General features: G+C 39.8%; 1 protein-coding gene across 3 annotated transcripts; it reads right to left on the reverse strand.

Annotated features, from left to right (window-relative positions):
• Positions 1 to 6077: 6077 nt before the first annotated feature.
• Positions 6078 to 18284, reverse strand: LOC117556585 (1-phosphatidylinositol 4,5-bisphosphate phosphodiesterase delta-1-like). 3 transcript variants are annotated; one of them, XM_034231977.1, is made up of 15 exons: positions 18041 to 18284; positions 15373 to 15531; positions 14226 to 14454; positions 13987 to 14116; positions 13430 to 13658; positions 11752 to 11953; positions 10838 to 10982; positions 10614 to 10766; positions 10346 to 10492; positions 10101 to 10260; positions 9036 to 9152; positions 8786 to 8964; positions 8559 to 8691; positions 6995 to 7144; positions 6078 to 6822 (listed from the first exon to the last, which is right to left on the reverse strand). In XM_034231977.1, the coding sequence occupies exons 1-15, from the start codon at positions 18072 to 18074 to the stop codon at positions 6731 to 6733; spliced, it is 2259 nt and encodes a 752-aa protein (XP_034087868.1). In that variant the 5' UTR covers positions 18075 to 18284; the 3' UTR covers positions 6078 to 6730. The 3 variants fall into 3 exon arrangements, with proteins under 3 accessions (XP_034087868.1, XP_034087867.1, XP_034087869.1); XM_034231976.1 differs by having other exon boundaries at positions 15337 to 15531; XM_034231978.1 differs by lacking the exons at positions 6078 to 6822; positions 6995 to 7144 and adding an exon at positions 7667 to 8363 and having other exon boundaries at positions 15337 to 15531.
• Positions 18285 to 18306: the final 22 nt, after the last annotated feature.

Genomic DNA, 18306 nt, shown 5'->3' on the forward strand with positions numbered 1-18306 from the left:
CAATTTGTCAAACTTTTTATTCACAAGTAAGACTCCATGCTAGATTAATTAAAGCCGAATAAATTAAATTAGTCTGATTCACATTTTTCCCTGTCTTTTAAAGCTGCAACTATTTTTGTATTGTATTAACCTGTCGATTATTTCTTCGATTATTCAATTAGTGTTTTTGTCAATCAAACTTAAAAAATAATTACTCATAGATTATTCAAATATCAGGTATTTAATTAAATCGTCGACAACCACATGATAAATCATGTTATGTTAACTTATTTAGTCTCTAACAACAATGGCAGTTGAGAAAAATAACTAACCTTAAATAATATAATTGGCCTGTTGAGGACACCACCTTTAAAACAAAAAACTGACATGCATGCACATTTTTATATGCCTAACGTGTTAGCAAACAGCAGAATGTAGACCATACATGTCAAATCCGGCCCGTGGTGAATTTAATTTCTACCCACGGGATAATTTCTAATTACTATTAGATCTGGCCCGCCGGTATATTGCACGCACACCTTCATTCAATCCTGAGGATTTCTTCAGCTCAGAGCCTGAGCCCAAACATTGATGAACTTGCACCCAAGATGAGATGCCAAGTATCTGGCTTGAACTATCATCACAGAGCAGCACACTGAGTTTACATGGATGTTTCCTTCTGCACTTTCTTTCTTGTGACAACAGGGCATGTTTGGTTTGTTCTATGAGGGAAATTGTTTTTTTGAAGCTGTTGTTGGCCTGTGGAAAAATGTGATCATAAGAAATGACTCCGGAAAAGCTGCAGATAGAGCCATGAGAAATGAATGCAACTGATTATTTAATGTTGTTTTTATAGGCAATCATTTAAGCTTTGTTAGTTATAGGTTTAATATGTGCAATAAGTTCATTTCAATAAGTTCTGCAATAAACATTGAACCAGTCCGGTCCTCGACTAGTACCAATTTTTTAACTTTGGCCCATCGTGTATTTGAGTTTGACACCCCTGCTGTAGATGGATTTCAAAAGTGTAGCTATGAGTAAACCTACATTTTTGTGGCCAAATCTTTTTATGTAATAAATTATCTTCTTAGATTAATTTATTCAAATCCTCAAAACATTTACCTCAAAACCTTTTTTTTCTATAAAAGATAGACATTGCAAGAGTAAGTCAACGTTGTGTCAATCATTACTCTGCGATTTGTTTAAGAATCACCAAAAATACCGGTTTTATAGTGTTTTTTGGTGAACACTATTTGTGAATTAGGCAAGTTTCTGAGAAATAAAAAGGCAGCTAGCCTAAGCTTACTCGGAATATTAAAATGTTTTTTAATCGATCGTGAGGTACAGAAAGATTCACTACGGCCCGTCTACACTACAGGCGTCAAAAAATGCTTTCAACGCTTCGCCCATTCATTTGAATGGGGTGACGTAGGATATTTTCAAACTTCGCCGAACTGCATTGTGGGTAGCATGGCAAGGCGTTGCAAGCATCGCGAGCGTCTATCGGCGTCTTCAACTTTTGAGGCTCGATGCTTGCTCGAAGCTGGCGTCAGCCAATCAAATCCTGTTTTTGCAATTCCCGCCAGTACAAGCACTAGCCAATCAAACCGCGTGCAAACTGGGAGAGCCAGACCGCAGTTCATTTCCTCATATTCCAAACGAGAAATTACGGTAGCAAATCACGCGGTTCTTTCCGACCAGAACTATTTACCGGGATACAAACCGGAGGAACCAGGCATGGAGGGAGGTGGCAGAGACAGTGGGTGAAACTGGTAGGTTTTCGCCTGTTTGGGGATTTTATATCCAGTTTACTTCGTTTTAACATTGTTATTGCTTTGTATGTCGGGGGCGGGAGATTCATATGATTGGTTGTTGGTCGCGTTGCTCGCAAAAAATCGCCAAGCTTCAGACACGCCCAGGTTCAAGATTTTTCGATGCCTGTAGTGTAGACGGGCCGTAATAGGCTTCATATTTATAGTTGGAGACAGTAGCTAAAAGCGATACCTTTCTATTGTGTTTATCACATCACTAAGAGCTGTATACATACATTCAAATACAAAATATTTGTTAAATGAATGTTAAAACATTAGTTAATAGGCTTTCATGCCACTCAACTCTTAAGCTAACACACAAACTAACCAGACTTCCTGTTATTGCTGGACTGATGCTATGGCCGTATCTCACTTCAAAGAGTTCCCCTCCTCGAATCCTCGGTCCTCTGGGTATATCCAGTCTCTGATAGTGTTACGTTATTATGAGAGTGCTCTCATACTTGTTTGATTCTGAAATTGTATATATTTATATAAATATATATATGTGTGTGTTTGTGTGTGTGTCCCCGCATCTGTAGCCTGTTATTGTCTCATTATACTGCACTGTGAATGAATTAAAAGTAAATAAGTCATCATGAACACATCTGTCCATCAGACAGAGGGCTGCTGTGCCTCCTGTCATCATTAATGGACGTCTCTTTAAAATGACCGCTCAGAGGAGAGGAGTTCTCATTTCTCTAACCGCCTGCTCCTCGGTTCCCCTCCTCGACCCCTCCGCTCGAATCTCCTGTGGGCGGGACTAAGACACGAGGATAGGAGTCGAGGAGGGGAAACTCGGAAATGAGATACGGCCTATGTTTACTGAAGGTGTGTGCATCCAAAGGTCACTAGGTTAATGGTTATATTCCTAGGAACGGCTTAATAGTCTCAGCCACTAACCGCTATCTGCCTTTTACTGTTTGCATATAATAAAGTGGTCCAATAAGGCACCTGGTTTAGTTATTGAGCACTATACAGTCGTACTATTCCGCATGGTACCACTAGATGGGATGTGGAGTTTATTCAGGCGTACCAGATTAGTGAAACTGTTTTGGTTAAATAAAAAACACTGAGGCACATTCAAGTTTTAAACTTTTATCTTCATCTTGATTTACAAAAAGAAGAAGTTGTGATGATTTCACATAAAATAAACTCTTTCTATGACTAAAATTACTGATGGATACAAAGCACATCGTTTTTAACATTGGCTAGTGTTTCTCCAGAATTCATAAATCGGTCATTTTCAATACAAATATTTAAATAGACAAAACTGACCCAAAAATTAGGGACACAAGCCGCCTTTTAAAAAGGAAGATCCAATGGCATCGCAAACTGAATTATTAAAACACTAGCAACTCATACAAAACAAACATTTGGAAAACAGTCTTTGTAATGTACGCAAGAGGATAAGGGCCAAATGTAATAGAACATGTTGGGATCTGACTGAAATTAAATGTTGTTTTAGTTCTAAAAATGTCTGAAATCTGAAAAAAAAGTCTGAGTTGTGAGAAAGAAAACAGAATTTCGACATTAAAAGTCAGAATTTTGAGAGAAGAAAGTCAAAAAAATAAAGATCTTTTTTAGTCCTGTGATTAAAGTCAACATTCTGGCATTAAACGTGTGTTAGGTAAGTTTGAGAAACCGGCTCGAGATACACTTTGTTATATTCCATGGAATGCTCTTAACATCCCGATAGCAATGAATATCTTAAGTGCTTTGACAAAAAATCCATAAAAAAATGTCATCTGTGGAAGCCGTGGCGCTGTAAAAAGCACGACCAATCCTCTGAGCCGGCCCGGCTAAAATAACTGGATGGCCTACCTGCCTGTCAGCCTTCCATCTGTGCACAAACTTATCTCGTGCCCTCATTGGTCATGTGCGCGTTCGTGTGTGTTGGAGGAGGGGCTCTGTAAGGAAGTGGCAGATTTTTCCCGGCTGTGTATTTTAGAATTCTAGCGCACTCGAGCTGATTTCTCCAAAATTACCTACCCCACCTTTAACGTCAGAATTGTGAGAAAACAATTCTGAGATTCATTATTCAGACTTTTTTCTCAGAATTCTGACTTTGATCTCAGATCAAAATTCTCTTTTGGTAAGATCTCCAAAAATGTTTCACATGTGGCCCTTATCCTCTTCCGTAGTAATGGGACTCTTTTGTGCACCTTACCAATCAGGGCCGTTTCTTCCTATAGGCGGACTATGTGGGGCATAGGGCCCCCGCGGGCACTAGGGGGCCCCCAAGCTGAAAGTATTATTATTATTATTTATTTTGTATTCATCCGAAAAACAAAAAAAGTTTAATTCATACACACAAAGATGAACAAAATTAGTAGAAGTGGGAGGGCTGAAGCATAGCTTGTGGAAAGTAGCCCTCCCGTGCATCATCCTAATACAGCGGCATTATTGCGTCAAAAATGTATAGAAATGAAGGAGTACAAAGAAATAAAGAAAACAGGAGAAAAAATTCAATAAAAGTTAGGGCAGGAAAACAATAAATGAAAACTAGATATAGGGTCATTTTCTGCACATGTCAATAGCAGTTTCAACTATCTTTTTCTGGAAATTAAAATACTATATATAAATATGTACTTGGCAAATGAATAATAATAATATATGCATAATTGCATATAAACATTGTGAACACTTATTTTCAAGTGACTTTTTTTACATTCATACGTTCACGCTGTGGTTTGGAACTGCTTTTGAATGTTATTAGGCATTTTATTAGGAAAAGGAAAAGGAGTTTACTTGATTGACAGAAAAAGCGACCTATCGCTTTCCAGTCTGTTAACCCAGAATGCAAAGCGATACAAAATCAGTCAAGTGCCGGGAAAACTCAAATTAAGTTAAAGAGACAAACAACAAAATGATTGCGGGACCGAGCAAGAAGCTAAAGACAAACCACTTCCACCCAGAATGGGAGGAAGAATATTTTTTTGTGATGTCACATTCAAAGGTTATTTGTCTTATTTGTAAAGCAAGCGTCGCTCTGCCAAAGAAAGGTAACGTGGAGAGGCATTATCGGAGTGTTCACAAGGCATATGACAGTGACTTCCCTCCGAGTAACGAGTTGAGAAAGAGAAAGGTCATGTATTATTGCTACACAAATATTATCTCGCAGTCTTAGTGTCGCCAACTCGTTTCTAACATGCAAAAAGACAAACAAATGCGTCTATGGTCGGTGTATTTTTGATCTTTCCAATCGAGACGAGATCTCTCTCTCCCCCGTCTGTGTGCGAGGGGGCGGGGCAGTTTACACACACACAGCTGCTACATGCAGCAACACACGGCAGGGATGGCGGAGAGAAGCGCTCCAAGGTGTGGTTAAATGTTACCCGTCTTGAGGTGGACAATGCTCGTTACCAAAAGTGCAATAAGTGTTTAGCATGTAAGGGCGGTAACACGAGCAATGTGTCTAAACATTTATCAAAAGTGCACCACATTCAGACGGAGAAATGCACCGGGTTCGACTGTCTTTCTAGTAGCTCTGTAGCCCCATCCACGAGTAACGTTTCCACGTCAGGTGTTATGTATGCTAGCAGCAACACACGCAGTTAACTACATTATACAAACATGGGTTAATGATTAGAGGTAACTGAGTTATTTAGTTTGTTAAAGTTTCAGCTATTCTGTTTACAGTTCTTCCATCAGATTATTTAATACGATTTGTTAAAACACTGTTGTTTCTTTTGATGTGAAATATTATTTATTTAAATTAAATAAAAAGCAATATTAGTTTTGTAAACAATTTGTTAAGTTAATTTAATAATATATGTATTTTTGAATCAAGTATTCATCTTTATTGTCTTCATTGTTAGTTTCCACATGCCTAAAACAACCTCAAGCTAAATCTAAAAGTTGATGGCTAAATAAGAGCGTTTGAGAAATTGTGCAAGGCATAATAGTCCGAATAGTCGATTAATCGATTATCAAATTAGTCGTTTGTTGCAGCCCTATTGTAGTTATCCCATATATAAATCAAATGTGTTATTCAGCAACCCTTGCAATTTGGGATTTTATTTTTGGTTGGTCGACCTCGGTGAGCTGGTCATTTCAAAAGTAGCTCACCAGCCAAAAAAGTGTGGGCACTCCTGCTGTAGACACTAATTAGAAGAACACAGACTAAAACAGCAATATACAGACGAATCAGATGATCAACCATGATCTTAAAATATATTTTATATATTTTGTTATTTATTTTTTGCATTTTTTTGTAATCATTATTTGTAATACTTTCTGCTGATACTAGGTGGGGCTGTGTGACCTAATGACCAGTCGCCACTGTGTGTTCGGTGAAGCATTATATGCTTACAAATCCAATGTAGGATATAAACACGACTAAACTGCAATGATAGCAAAGCTGTGGCTTGGGTTTTTGGGGTAATAAAGTCCAAATCATGGGCTGACAGCCCAACGATCACTCATTGGCTGACAGCCAATGAGTGATGTCTGAGGAAGATGAAAAATGTAAATTAAACATTGTTGAGAAAATACTGCATCTCTTGCATTTATTGACATAGAGGAGCCTTATTATACCTTTTTAATATTATTTTTTGTAATTTTCAATTGCTTGGTTTTCGTGAAATTAGCCTGTTTTCCTATTAAAGTGTAACAGATTGATGCATCTCCACATATCATCTTAAAGGCTTCGGAATCCCCCCCATTGTAGTTAAAAAACTGTCAAAACTAGGGCCCCCAAACAGCATCTTGCATAGGGCCCCCAAAAAGCTAGAAACGGCCCTGTTACCAATCCAACTGATGTCCGATTGCAGATGAAGTTTGTGTCCCTTGTTTTGTAGACTGATTTGTTGTTTGGAGTAGCTATTAAAACTACTGGAATCAAGCCAATAAGTTAAGCTATAAAACTAAGGAGCATAAAAAATACATTTAAAAGCAGCTGGAACGTGGCTGTGTGATGCAGGTCTTTGGCGGTGACGTTCTCAGTTGGCATCCGTCACCATGATGTATACAAAGAGTCCAGCTGAGGGGAGGACGTCTCCGTTCTTATTGAGCAGCGGCACATGTCTGTATCCTGCGTCGGAGCATAGAGTGGTGACAGTCAGTCATCAGAAAATATGAAGAGCTCTTAGTCGCAGAGTGTCAATTGACTTCTCTATGCTCGGCCAAAGATGGGATAGTTCCCGTCTCTGTTCATTAATGAAGGGTGGAAACCAACGACAATCAGTGTTTTTGATCAAACTCACCCATTCTTAAGCTGTTGAATGGGAGCGTGTACTGCCCCACAAACTCATTAGAAGTCGCTGAGTCGTGGTCTTCGACGGTGAAGCGCACCAGGGCCAGCTCAGGCACGTGCACGTTAAACTCCATGTTCTCATTCCATTCTGGGTTAAAACCTTCGACAGGAAAAATAAAGTGACACGTTATAATTACTGATGCATTCCTCGAATTCTTGGTGATCTTTCCACCTGCCTCTTCTACCTCATTCACACCAACGCAACTCCGGTTCAAGCTCCGTGCTAGAGCTTTTCAGGTTCAGAACCGGTTCTTCGGTTTAGCTCCGGCTCTTTTCACACTGCCCAGAGTCCGACTGGTGTTGCGTCGTTGCGTCATCGTTTGCGTCATGACGTAACCGTTTGCGTGCCTGCTTCATAAAGCCAAACCGCGCGGAAACCCCTCACAGCTGACACCGACGACAACAACAACAATGGCCGATTGTGCTCCAGCTTCCTCTGTACCTCTTCGGAAGACCAGATTCCCAGTAGGTAGCTGGTCTCTTCAGTGGACCACTGCTGCTTGTTACGTTTCTCCATCGTTGTGTTCAAACTGGATACAACGCCGGCTTTTTGTTGTTGTTCAGGAGTTGATCCCGCCCCTGCCCCCGCCTGGACGTAAGCGTGACGTTTGCGGTGCTTTTGCTCTGGCCGGACAATATTTTGGTGCTTGAAACGAACCGGATTCCGGAGCTAAGAGGCTGCTCCGCTGCGGTGTGAAGAGGAAAACCCGGTGCTTTTCAAGCTCCAGCTCCGAACCGGCCCTGAAACTTCTGCTTTAGAGGCTTTCCCACAATGCATTTGTAAACAGCCCCCATGGCCGTACATGTGGTTAGCTAATAGTTTAACATGAAAATGACGTATCTCAGAGTAAACAGGAAGTAACAACTAATGCCAAATCTTATATTTTCTGTGGCTGCATTGCATTCTGGTCTATTGAGGCCAGTAGCTGTAGAGACGCCATGTTTCTAAAAGGATGCTGAAGACACGACAAATAGTTCTTCTATATTTCACAAAATTAACATTATGTCACTGTGTTGAAAATAAATAAGTTGCATTGGCTATGTTAAATGTAAAGTATGTCTTCAACCTGAAAAAGATTATTTAAAAATTAAGATTTCTTATTATTGCAGATATACATATCATTTTTACAAAAAATATATATATATGGTTCTAGAGGGAATATTTTCCTTAGATAATAAAACATTTAATACATGTGAAATATAATATCTAGCTTGAATTCATGTTAACTTTTAAAATGTATATAGCATGAGAAGTTTTGGAAATGTTCAGATAATACGGTCCAGAAGCAATCTCCTCCAGTCAGCACTGGAATCTTATTCTACCAAAAGTATAATACAAAGAATATGAGTGTAGCTTAATGTACAAAAACAGGCTGTAAAGCAAATGTAGAATTTGAATATCAACGTACTCGATTTAAACTTCAATCTTTAAAGAAAGCATACCTCCAAGAGATCAGAAAAAATGCAATCTTTAGTTAAAAAACGTGTGTATTGTGTTTTAAAGGGGAAGGTACCATTGTTATCGATAGCATTGGTCTTTTCCTCTGCATTATCATCCGGCACTCCGTACACCTCCACCCTCACCAGCGGGTCCACGATGGAGGATTTCTTCTTGCTCAGTTTGGGGAGCTGCTGGCCTGAAATAACCTGAAGACAGGTTGCCCAGAACATGAAATCCTTTCTTCACCACAGCAGGATTTTAAAGGGATGGGACAGTGAGTTGTGTTTTATAACAGCTCACCATGATGTGGAGCGTCTTGTGCTGCAGCCAGTCTCCTCGGGTCAGTGTGACGGGGTCAAACTCTGAGGCTGGGTCCCTCATGTAGGCCGGTTTCAGGACGTAGCCGCTCTTTCCGTTAATCAGGAATCTGCCCTGGTTTACGTCCATGTCTGTGCAGGTTGTCTGGAAGTTAAGAGCCACTGAAAAGGAGGGAAGGTATAATGATGAATCAGAAATAAGAAGCTGCTTCCCATTGGTTAAATGTACGTACCGACTTGGCAGCCGGCGCTCCACAGAGGCACGGGGCTGTAGTTGGAGGAGTTGGTCCTGCAGCCGGCTGGATATATGCGACTCAGCTTCTCCACGTTGTGATGGATGTAGGCATTAGCTGCAGAGGAAGCATGGAGGAAGAGTTATTTACAGAGTTTTTATATCATCACAGACACTTTATTACATTATGTGCCCTTTATTCTGAAAGGTGCCATTATAACTATTATCACCAAGCGAGGACAACTGGTGTCATCTTGTTGAAATCCTTTTAGGTTTGCACAACTTCTCAGTAAATTTGAATCAAAAGAGCTCTAAAAAATGTCAATACTTTTTGTGGTGACCATGCAGGATTTTAAATACATAATGGTTTCCAAGTCAGCCCTAATTCAGAACTTAAACCTACAATATATAATTATCTGCCACTAAGGGGCACTCATTTTAAGGTAATAACAAAAGGCGGAGTTTTTTGGCACTGTCCTGAAGTCCTGGTTAGGATTTCATCATTGTTCATTATTCAGGAGGTGTTTACCTGGAGCCGAATGATCTACAGAGGTCTCCTCCTCTCCAAAACAAACAAACCAGGTGATTAAAACCAGTAAAAACTCTAAATGGAGCAGTTTCGCGTAAAAACATTGATGTTTTCCTGATGCGGGTTGGCTTCTGCTAACTCTTTCTTGGCTTGTCTCTGAACATGTGAGATCCAGATGTCAGATGACTAAAATCATGCAATAAGTTGAAATATATAGTTAAAATCCACAAAAGTTGAAATAAAAAATGTAAGGCTATCGAAAAATATTTGTGTTTTAAAACGGAATAAAAAGTCAATTTAGGACAGCTTCTGGCAGACCATGCTAGCGCTTTGAATTCACCCAAATAAAAACGTATCATTGTGTTGATTAAAACAACAGATTTGTCGATGTTTAAAAGTATTCTTAACCACACTCACATGGGTCTAAATATTTTTTGACATGTTGCATATTATACATTTCAAAAGTAATCTATTGAGGTTTGAATAGAAAATGTAAGTTTTTGAATGCTAAACTACTAAACCTAAACTCTCTCTTACCCGACTCCGCTGCCAGCTCTAAGGCCTTGTTCTCCTTGAAGGACGACATCTCATAGAAGCTCAGGTGTTGCCTGGCGTCCTCGAAGCCGTGGAAGTGGACGCTCTTACAGTAGACCACCATGTCGGACAGCGCCTTCGCCAGCTTCAGCTTCTTTTTCTCCTACAGAGTCAATGTGAGTTCAAAAGTCTTGTAAAAATGTGTAAACGGAGATAATTTATTTACTCTCCTGATGCCATTACCCCACCTTCTTTTTCTCTTGGTCCTGATCTTCGTCGTCTGACTCTTCCTCCTCCGTCACGTCCTCTTCGTCATCTTCAGTGTTATCAGGAGCAAAAGTGGCCTCCAGTTTGTTTAACCTCTTTCCTTTGATCAGGAACTTTCCCTTCAGCTCCTAGAGGCACACACACACGGTCATAAGGATGCAAGGAAGTAGCGGAAATAAGAACGTTTTACATAGAAAATAGAATAGGATAAAACCAAAGTAAAATGATACCAATAAATACAATACATACCTCTGGAGATGGAAAGCATTTGGGCATGCCATTCCCCAGGGGGGAGGTGATGAGGGCACTGCCCAGGATGGAGCTCATGTGGTGGGCCATGACTTCCTGCTGCTCCACACTGCAGTGGTTCTCCAAGGAGAGGATAACCGGGTAATCGGACGTCTGAGAAAACAAAGAGAAGTCAGAACAAGACAAACATTTTGCTAAGGGATATTAGTGGATAGTATACACACCTTAAAGGCATACTCCTTGATGGCTTTGATGGCATCTTTGAAGAGGATCTTAGAGGTGAGTGTGTAGCCGTGGTAGATCTCCGGCTCACCTTCTGACCCGTCCCAGCAGTCCAGCTCCACACAGCGGCAGCCCTTCAGCAGAGCCCTGAGAGAGGCACAGTTAACATTAGGGACTGAAGAAAGGCTCTCTCAGGCTGCTTGAGAGTAATCGTTGATAAACCCTTAAAGAGGCCCTATGCCTTGGTGACATCACTATGTAACACTCACGCTTCTATTGGCTAGCGCTCCACACATTGTATGGAATAGGCTAAGGGGTGGGACATCTCTAAGTGGTTGACCAATCGCAAAAAGCCGAACAGCTAACCAATCAGGGCAGACTGGGCTCAGCAAAAAAGAAAGTACTTTTTCAACATTAAAGCATGAAAACATGTCACAGTAGAGGCATAGAATATAATTATTCACTTCAAAATAATCTTTGAGCATTTGATGGTTAAAAAGAAAACTATAGAACTATGAAAAAATGCATTACATCAAATTTCTCCCAGAGAGATACCCACTTTTTGATTCTCCCTGAGTTCTCTCATCTCGCTGAGTTAATCGTTGGGTTTTCTTTTGAAAAGTTATTCCATTTACGCTGAGAGGGTCTAAGAGCAGTGCTGTATATTCTGTAATGCTCCATGAGACAAACATTTTAATTTGGTAAATGTTTGATATTCTATGATTAGGCATTTCCTTATGATTGTGGTTGTCAAACTGGATGTTTTCTGATCAGAAAAGTTTGCTTTGAAAATAATTTCCGGTACACAGGCCTTAAAGTCCTCACATTGGGATATAGAGATAACCAGAGACTAATACATGTATTCATATCTGCAGACTGCAGTGATGTAATCAGTACATGAAGGACCGATCTTTACCTGACATAAGCCTCCGTGCTGCTGGGCCCTTGGAGCTGATCCTCCATGAGGTAGGTGTTGTGGGAGGAGGAGATGAAGTAGTGGTTGAGGGGCTGATCCATGTCCTGGTACACCTCTCTGTGATCGGGGTTGAGGACCAAGGCCTCTGGATGGTGCATGTACATGAGGAAGCCATCTTTGGACAGCAGCTTCTTCTCTTTGGCTAAAAGGACACAAGGACATGTCAAAAGTGACAAAGGAGCCAATCATTTATCCAGGAATTCACAAAAGGATCAGAAAAAAATCTAAACAAATGACCTGATTACTCAGGTGCAAAACTATATGGGCTTGTTCGCGCTATACATCTTTACATCATGTCCTCAGCTGTGGTGCATGTATGTAAGACATCCATAAAATACATTATAATGAGAAGCACCAACAACACTGAATAGACTGTGTTGACTGTCACTGGATATTGCTTTAGGTTTATGCATGTTGATATTGATAAGCTCTTGACATCAAAGGGCCCGTCTAACTTGTTAGCTGGCTTCCCTGCATGGTATTTTACTTTGTAAATATTGATCTATCATCAGTGACATGATATTTACCAGTCACTGTAAAACTCACACACTATCTGTTTTTGTTCCACGATCTATATGGAAGATGCTTCAGCTTCTAGCTCTAACGTTTCTGTTACGAGTATTGATCTTACTTTGCAAAGAGTCAAGTCAGAGATATATTTGCTAATAATTTAATACATTTCTGAGGACGTACACAACATACTGGAGCCAGGATACAAAACAACCACCATACACTCATACGCGCACATATATTTAAAAATACGTTAATCTCTAGCCTTAACCTCTCTCTCCAAAGTCCAGTTGTTGTGCTAAGCTAAACTAAAGCATCTGCCTCCTTGACATATTTAGCATTCATGGAGAGTGGTATCTATCTTCTCATCTAACTCTTGGGGAGTTTGCAAAATGAGCGTGCATCTCCACCTGTATTCTTTATTACAGGGCAAACCCCTGAGGCAGTATTCAGTTATTTATTGCTGTGAATGCACCAGAGCACAAGCTTTCATTGGGCAAATGTTTGCCTTTTAAACAACAATGGAGCCCTATTTTTGAGTTTCTGGATCTGAGATTGAAGCCTCACAGTTTATATAGTGATCATGTTATGGATTCATAGTGAAAGATAAGCGAAGGATTCTTAAATACCAACAATCTAATGCTAAGGAAATGCACCTTTTTAACTGCACCTGGGCTAATATTGAATTCTTTCTTTTTATTCTCACTTTTTGTAGCACTTGAAAGGCTTAGTTGAAGCTAATGAATTAGCACTCACAATTGTTTGGCTGATTGAAAGCTAATGTACTTGTGGGATGCTTGCTTTTTTAACTTTGTTTCTTCAGGGTGTTAGGCACGTATTGCAAGTCACGTTGAAACAAAATGTAATGTAATGAAAATAAACTAAACCAATCACATTCCCGAGAGATGAAACATAAGTCACCACAATTGAAATAGATAAATAACTACATAGCTTCACTTTAGAAGCCATAATATCAGAGCCCAGCAGTATGTCACTCCCTGATCATATGTAAAGCAGGAAATCCAGCAGAGCTGTGATGCCGACTGACTTCCACATTATGAACTAATCACCTGAAACAAAAAGCCCTTATTTCACATGAGGTACTGACCATTTTCGTCTGGCTCATGCTTCTGGATTATGTTGTGTGCATCAGCCAGCGTTGCGTCCTCCCTCTGTTCTTTCTTCAGGAAGTCCACCAGGTTCTGAGGACTCATAAAGCCCGACGTTTTAGCGTACTCCCCGTAGATCACGTCTATTTCCTCCCGATGAGTCAACAGGTCATAGAAATGTTTGATCTCCTCTCCGGCCAGGTACCCAGAATTGGATTTGTCGCATTTCTGTAATATGGAAATGTATTATGAATGCAGTAAAAAGGGATCTTATTAGTAAAACAATGGGAAGACGTTAACAGGAATCGTTTTTTAAGTCTTTTATCCACATTTATAACGTTATCTTGTATGGTATAATCATTAACATTTGTTGTTTTAAGATTATGTAAAGGGTATTTTTGACACTCATACATGGTCTGCAGCCAAGACAAGGCAGAGAACATGTGCTGCCAACTCTACCTGGTGTTATTATATATTTATCTATTTATGGGCTCCTAAGGATATTTACTTAAGATTAGTTTTTTTCTGAATAATTAAAAATATCCGAAGGCATCACCTCAAAGAGCATCTCAGCGTAGTCGTCATCCACCTCGATGTTAATCAGATGCATAAAGTTCTTGAGCTCTGACAGACTCAGCTTATCGTCTTTGTTCTTGTCCGATTTCCTGAGGCAGCTGAAGATCCAACTGAAAAGTTTGTCATGTAAGGATACAACGCCATCTTTCTGTCTGCAATCAACTCATTAACCACAGAGAAACATCCACAGTCAAACCTGTAGTAACTTCAAAAGGATACTGCTCCGTCTTCTCCTGGGTGCTGAGGTTGTTTAAGCTAGACAGTATTTTCTGCAGGCTGTCGACCCACTGCCTGGCCTCGTCCTCGGAGCTGGCGATGAGGTCCAGGTTCTTGCGGCGGCCCTTGAACATGATGGAGAAACAGCGGCTCTCCACGTTCTCCTCCGTGTTCTTCTTCAGGCCATCTGACTGACGTCCCATTCGCACCGCTGAGATTTCATCGACCAAAACTGAAAAAATTGTTTTATTTTACAATGAAAATTGTATGAGAATCATCATATTTATTAAACATTTAATTAATCTAAAGTACTTTTGGTAATGAGGACATCACCATTTTTGTGTAGAAAAGTCTAACTAGACAGGGGTCTCGAATTAAACCCTACATGCAGAACATCTTCGCCAAATTATTTTTAACCTGTTTGATAATAGAAACCTGACAAAAAAACGAATTCATAAAAGAAAATTACAGGATATAATTTAGAAAATAATATTCTGCCATAGGAATTATACAATATTATTTTGTATTACGAAAAGGGAAGTACTTTTAGTGTCTTCAGGTACCGCCTTTTTGGTAAACATAAACCTGATGTTTGCAGTTTACTGACGTCACATGACAAGCTTCTAGGACCTGCATTTTAACAGCTGCTTTACAGAGTAACTACTATGCAAAGGTGTTGGATTCTTTTGAGGGAAGCATGTGATAACACGCGGCCATAGAAAAAAAAAAGACATCACCTTACTGCCGTTATCAAACTGAGACTTGATGAAAACGTGGATGTGATCAAAGGCATATAGCCAGAGCCATAACAACCACTCCTTCAAACACTATAAAAAAAATCCCTATCTTGATAAACACACCCACAAAACATATCCTTCCTATCATGAGCAATACAGTTGTGTCTGATAATACAATGGACTCTTAGACATAGCCTTTTATAGCCTTGTGATCACTCCTTCATTTTTATAATAGGAAAAATCTCATCTGAGAATAGACGGTCATACTTGTCTCAGCACAGGAGACACAAAAGGTATAAATAAATAAGACTTTGACACGTGTCCACCACAACACCACACAGATGTGTGCAAGTTCCATATGTGTGTGTCTCACACACATGAAGGTGGGAAGCTGGGACTGCAGCAGCACTCACAGGTCTTGCTTGTCTTGAAGGTTCTCTTTGATTCCCGGAACATGGTCTTGCAGTCCTCCATGAGTCTGAAGTAGCGGGTCTTTTTCCAGGATGAGGAGCGGACCTTGAGGAGGTCTCCCCCCTGCAGGAGGAACTGGAGGTCCCTATCATTCTCCAGACCTGTTTAACAGAGTAGCAGAGAGTACAATCCATAAGATTAAACACCTCATTTCTGCAAACCTACTCAGCTGAAACCCATTTACTCAATGAACTTGACTCAAACCTTAAACTGTTCTTATCTTCTCGATTACAATCATCTCATCGGAAAACTGCATGTGAATTTCCGAAACCACAAGCAACAAATCTGGCTGATTAAAAGCCCTTTACCATGCAAAGTTGTACAGCCTTACACAATAAAACAAGCTGAGACCTGTGACAACAAAGCATGTAGCTTGACCCTGGATGGGTCACATCGGTTACTAAAAGATCCTTAAAATATTTGCAGTGCAGCATACCTAATAGCTTTAGGTTAATTTGTATCTCCTCCTGGCTTTTGGCATAGCGGAGTAATTCCTTAGATCTGCTGAGTTTGGGTCGGCTTTGCAGGCAGCTCATGTTGCCCTGAGGTGCTGATACAAATGGACTGTGTTTCCAAAGGGACAGAACAGTGTGTGGAAGGGCGTGTACCAGGCTGCCCCTTTCAAAGTTCACTCTATCTGTCAGCTGAGCCAGGCAGCGGCCATGTGTAATGTTACACACCATGGCAATATGAGGGGGTTTAAAACCTCCATTCAGCTTGTGCTAAATGATGGTATACTCAAGTAATTTTATAGGACATTTAAGGGAAACAAGTTAACCTATTTTGACGACTATTTGAAAACACCAAAGACCCTATAGTTAAAGTGAAAAAATATCCAGGCAGGGAAGATAATGAACAGATTTTCTATAGTTTAGTTGTGTGTTGGGGAACCCACTTTTTATAAAAAACTACCAAATACTTTAAAAAAAGAGAAAGCATTATATAATACTACAGTTTGGTTTACTAAAGGCAAGCTAGTTAGAAACAGTAGTTATTGTTGACTTCATGTGAACAAAAAATATATAATAAAATCTTATACTATATATGCAATAATAAATAAAAAATCCAACTCAATTAGCTCTATTTTAATAAACGATCCACTTGTTCAAAGTTCATAGGCCTCCGCAAACCACAAAAAAATACCCTACTAAAAAAAAAACTTATATTTAAATTAAAGGTGCAAAGTAGTTCAATTGTAGAACTATAGTGAATACAAACATAATGACTTTACCTTTATGTCCTAAAATAGTTTGTAGTGTCAGAAACGTTAGCAAAATGTAGCAATGCATCAGGGATAACAATTGTTAGCTAACAATACAGAATCCCAGTTTACATGTCACTGATGTTAGCTTTGTCAGAGATAAATACATAATTTAAAGGGTGAATCCATCTCATCATTGAACAAATGATAAAACATTTTAACAATGGTGTTATAGGTTATATAAAGTAACAAGGTTTATAAAGTTACTGCTTAATACTGTGCATCCACAACTGCCAAAAGAATAAGTGAGAATGTTCCTTTATAATTAAAGAACTGGGATGCTGTGTTTTAACTCTCGGGCCCCATCCAGTGGTGACATAACGGTACTGTCAGGTGTTGTGATTTAACCTGATGTACTCACTTTAACCCTCCTAGTGTCTCCCCCCCCTTACTTTGGTGTTCGCGGTCAAATTTGACCGGTCCTGTTTTAACTGCTACTACATTAACACAAAAACCATTAATCATCACCACATTTCATTTAACACCCTTTCAAACTGTAAATATTGTATCAGACTACTGGTTTTACATGAACAACTGCAGTAAATACACAAAGGATAGACACTGAACATGTATTGCGTGTGCCAGGTGTGATCCATGTGGGGGGAGGGGCACATAAGGGGGGGGACACATCTAGTGTGTGTTGTTGTGTGTGGTTGTGTGTGTGTGTGTGTGTGTGTGTTGTGTGTGTGTGTGTGTGTGTGTGTGTGTGTGTGTGTGTGGTGTGTGTGGTGTGTGTGTGTGTGTGTGTGTGTGTGTGTGTGTGTGTGTGTGTGTGTGTGTGTGTGTGTGTGTGTGTGTGTGTGTGTGTGTGTGTGTGTGTGTGTTTTATCTGATCCGGATGGTTGTTAATTCCTTTTCTTTACGGCGGGAACACCATGGTGTTACAAAGTTGACTAAATCATCCAAAATTCAATGAAAGTGAAAGCCTTAATGCAATCGAATGTAAAACTAAAAAGTTATGATTGATGAAAGTAGTAAATCAGTCCAAATCAATTTGACCCGAAGACAACAGGAGGGTTAAAAAGCGTGCTAATAAACCTGCCATTTTCTACAAACACAGTTAATTCTGAGGAGAGAAATGTGAGCCGTGTCGATAACAGTGTTTGCAGTAGGGGTTTGTTTGTCTTCAACTGTGAGCAACACTTTTCTTTGAAGCAGGTGAAACAGGCTGCCACACCTTTTGGCACAGTATAACCAATCTTAAGCATATGCATGTGATCTTAATTCAACCAAGTGTTGATTGCAAACATTTAAAATGTAAGAAAAATGATAAACACCCATTGCAATTTACTTCCACGCCATTTTGAACGAACTTCAATTAGCAAAATCAAACAAAAAAAGCGTCCTACCGTTGTTTTTATTTTCAAACCTGTTCGTTTCCATGCTTTCTGAATTGTATCGGTTGTTTACACAATTAGATTTTGGTCCTCCTTTTACTTGATCATCTAAAATTGCTCCTTCTTTCCATGTGCGCGATGAGTCAAGGACACTTTGAGTTTGGGATAGTTAACTCGAGTGTGAGGACAACACACCCAGTGGTGGCGACACAGGTATACCTTTCTCCCTGGCAGTGAATAATGTCAGCACGCCTGCAAGCTCCAACACCGGTTTGACA

Source organism: Gymnodraco acuticeps, unplaced genomic scaffold (assembly GCF_902827175.1).
Source record: "Gymnodraco acuticeps unplaced genomic scaffold, fGymAcu1.1, whole genome shotgun sequence".
In the NCBI taxonomy this organism is placed as follows: Eukaryota; Metazoa; Chordata; class Actinopteri; order Perciformes; family Bathydraconidae; genus Gymnodraco; species Gymnodraco acuticeps.

Coding starts and splice junctions, on each gene's coding strand:
- LOC117556585 (XM_034231976.1), bottom strand. CDS start 18,074: ATGGAAACGAACAGGTTTGAAAATAAAAACAACG. Junction 14,455..15,336: donor TCCCAGCTTCCCACCTTCAT/GTGTGTGAGACA, acceptor CAATTTTTTCAG/TTTTGGTCGATGAAATCTCA. Junction 11,954..13,429: donor GCATGAGCCAGACGAAAATG/GTCAGTACCTCA, acceptor GTGTCCTTTTAG/CCAAAGAGAAGAAGCTGCTG.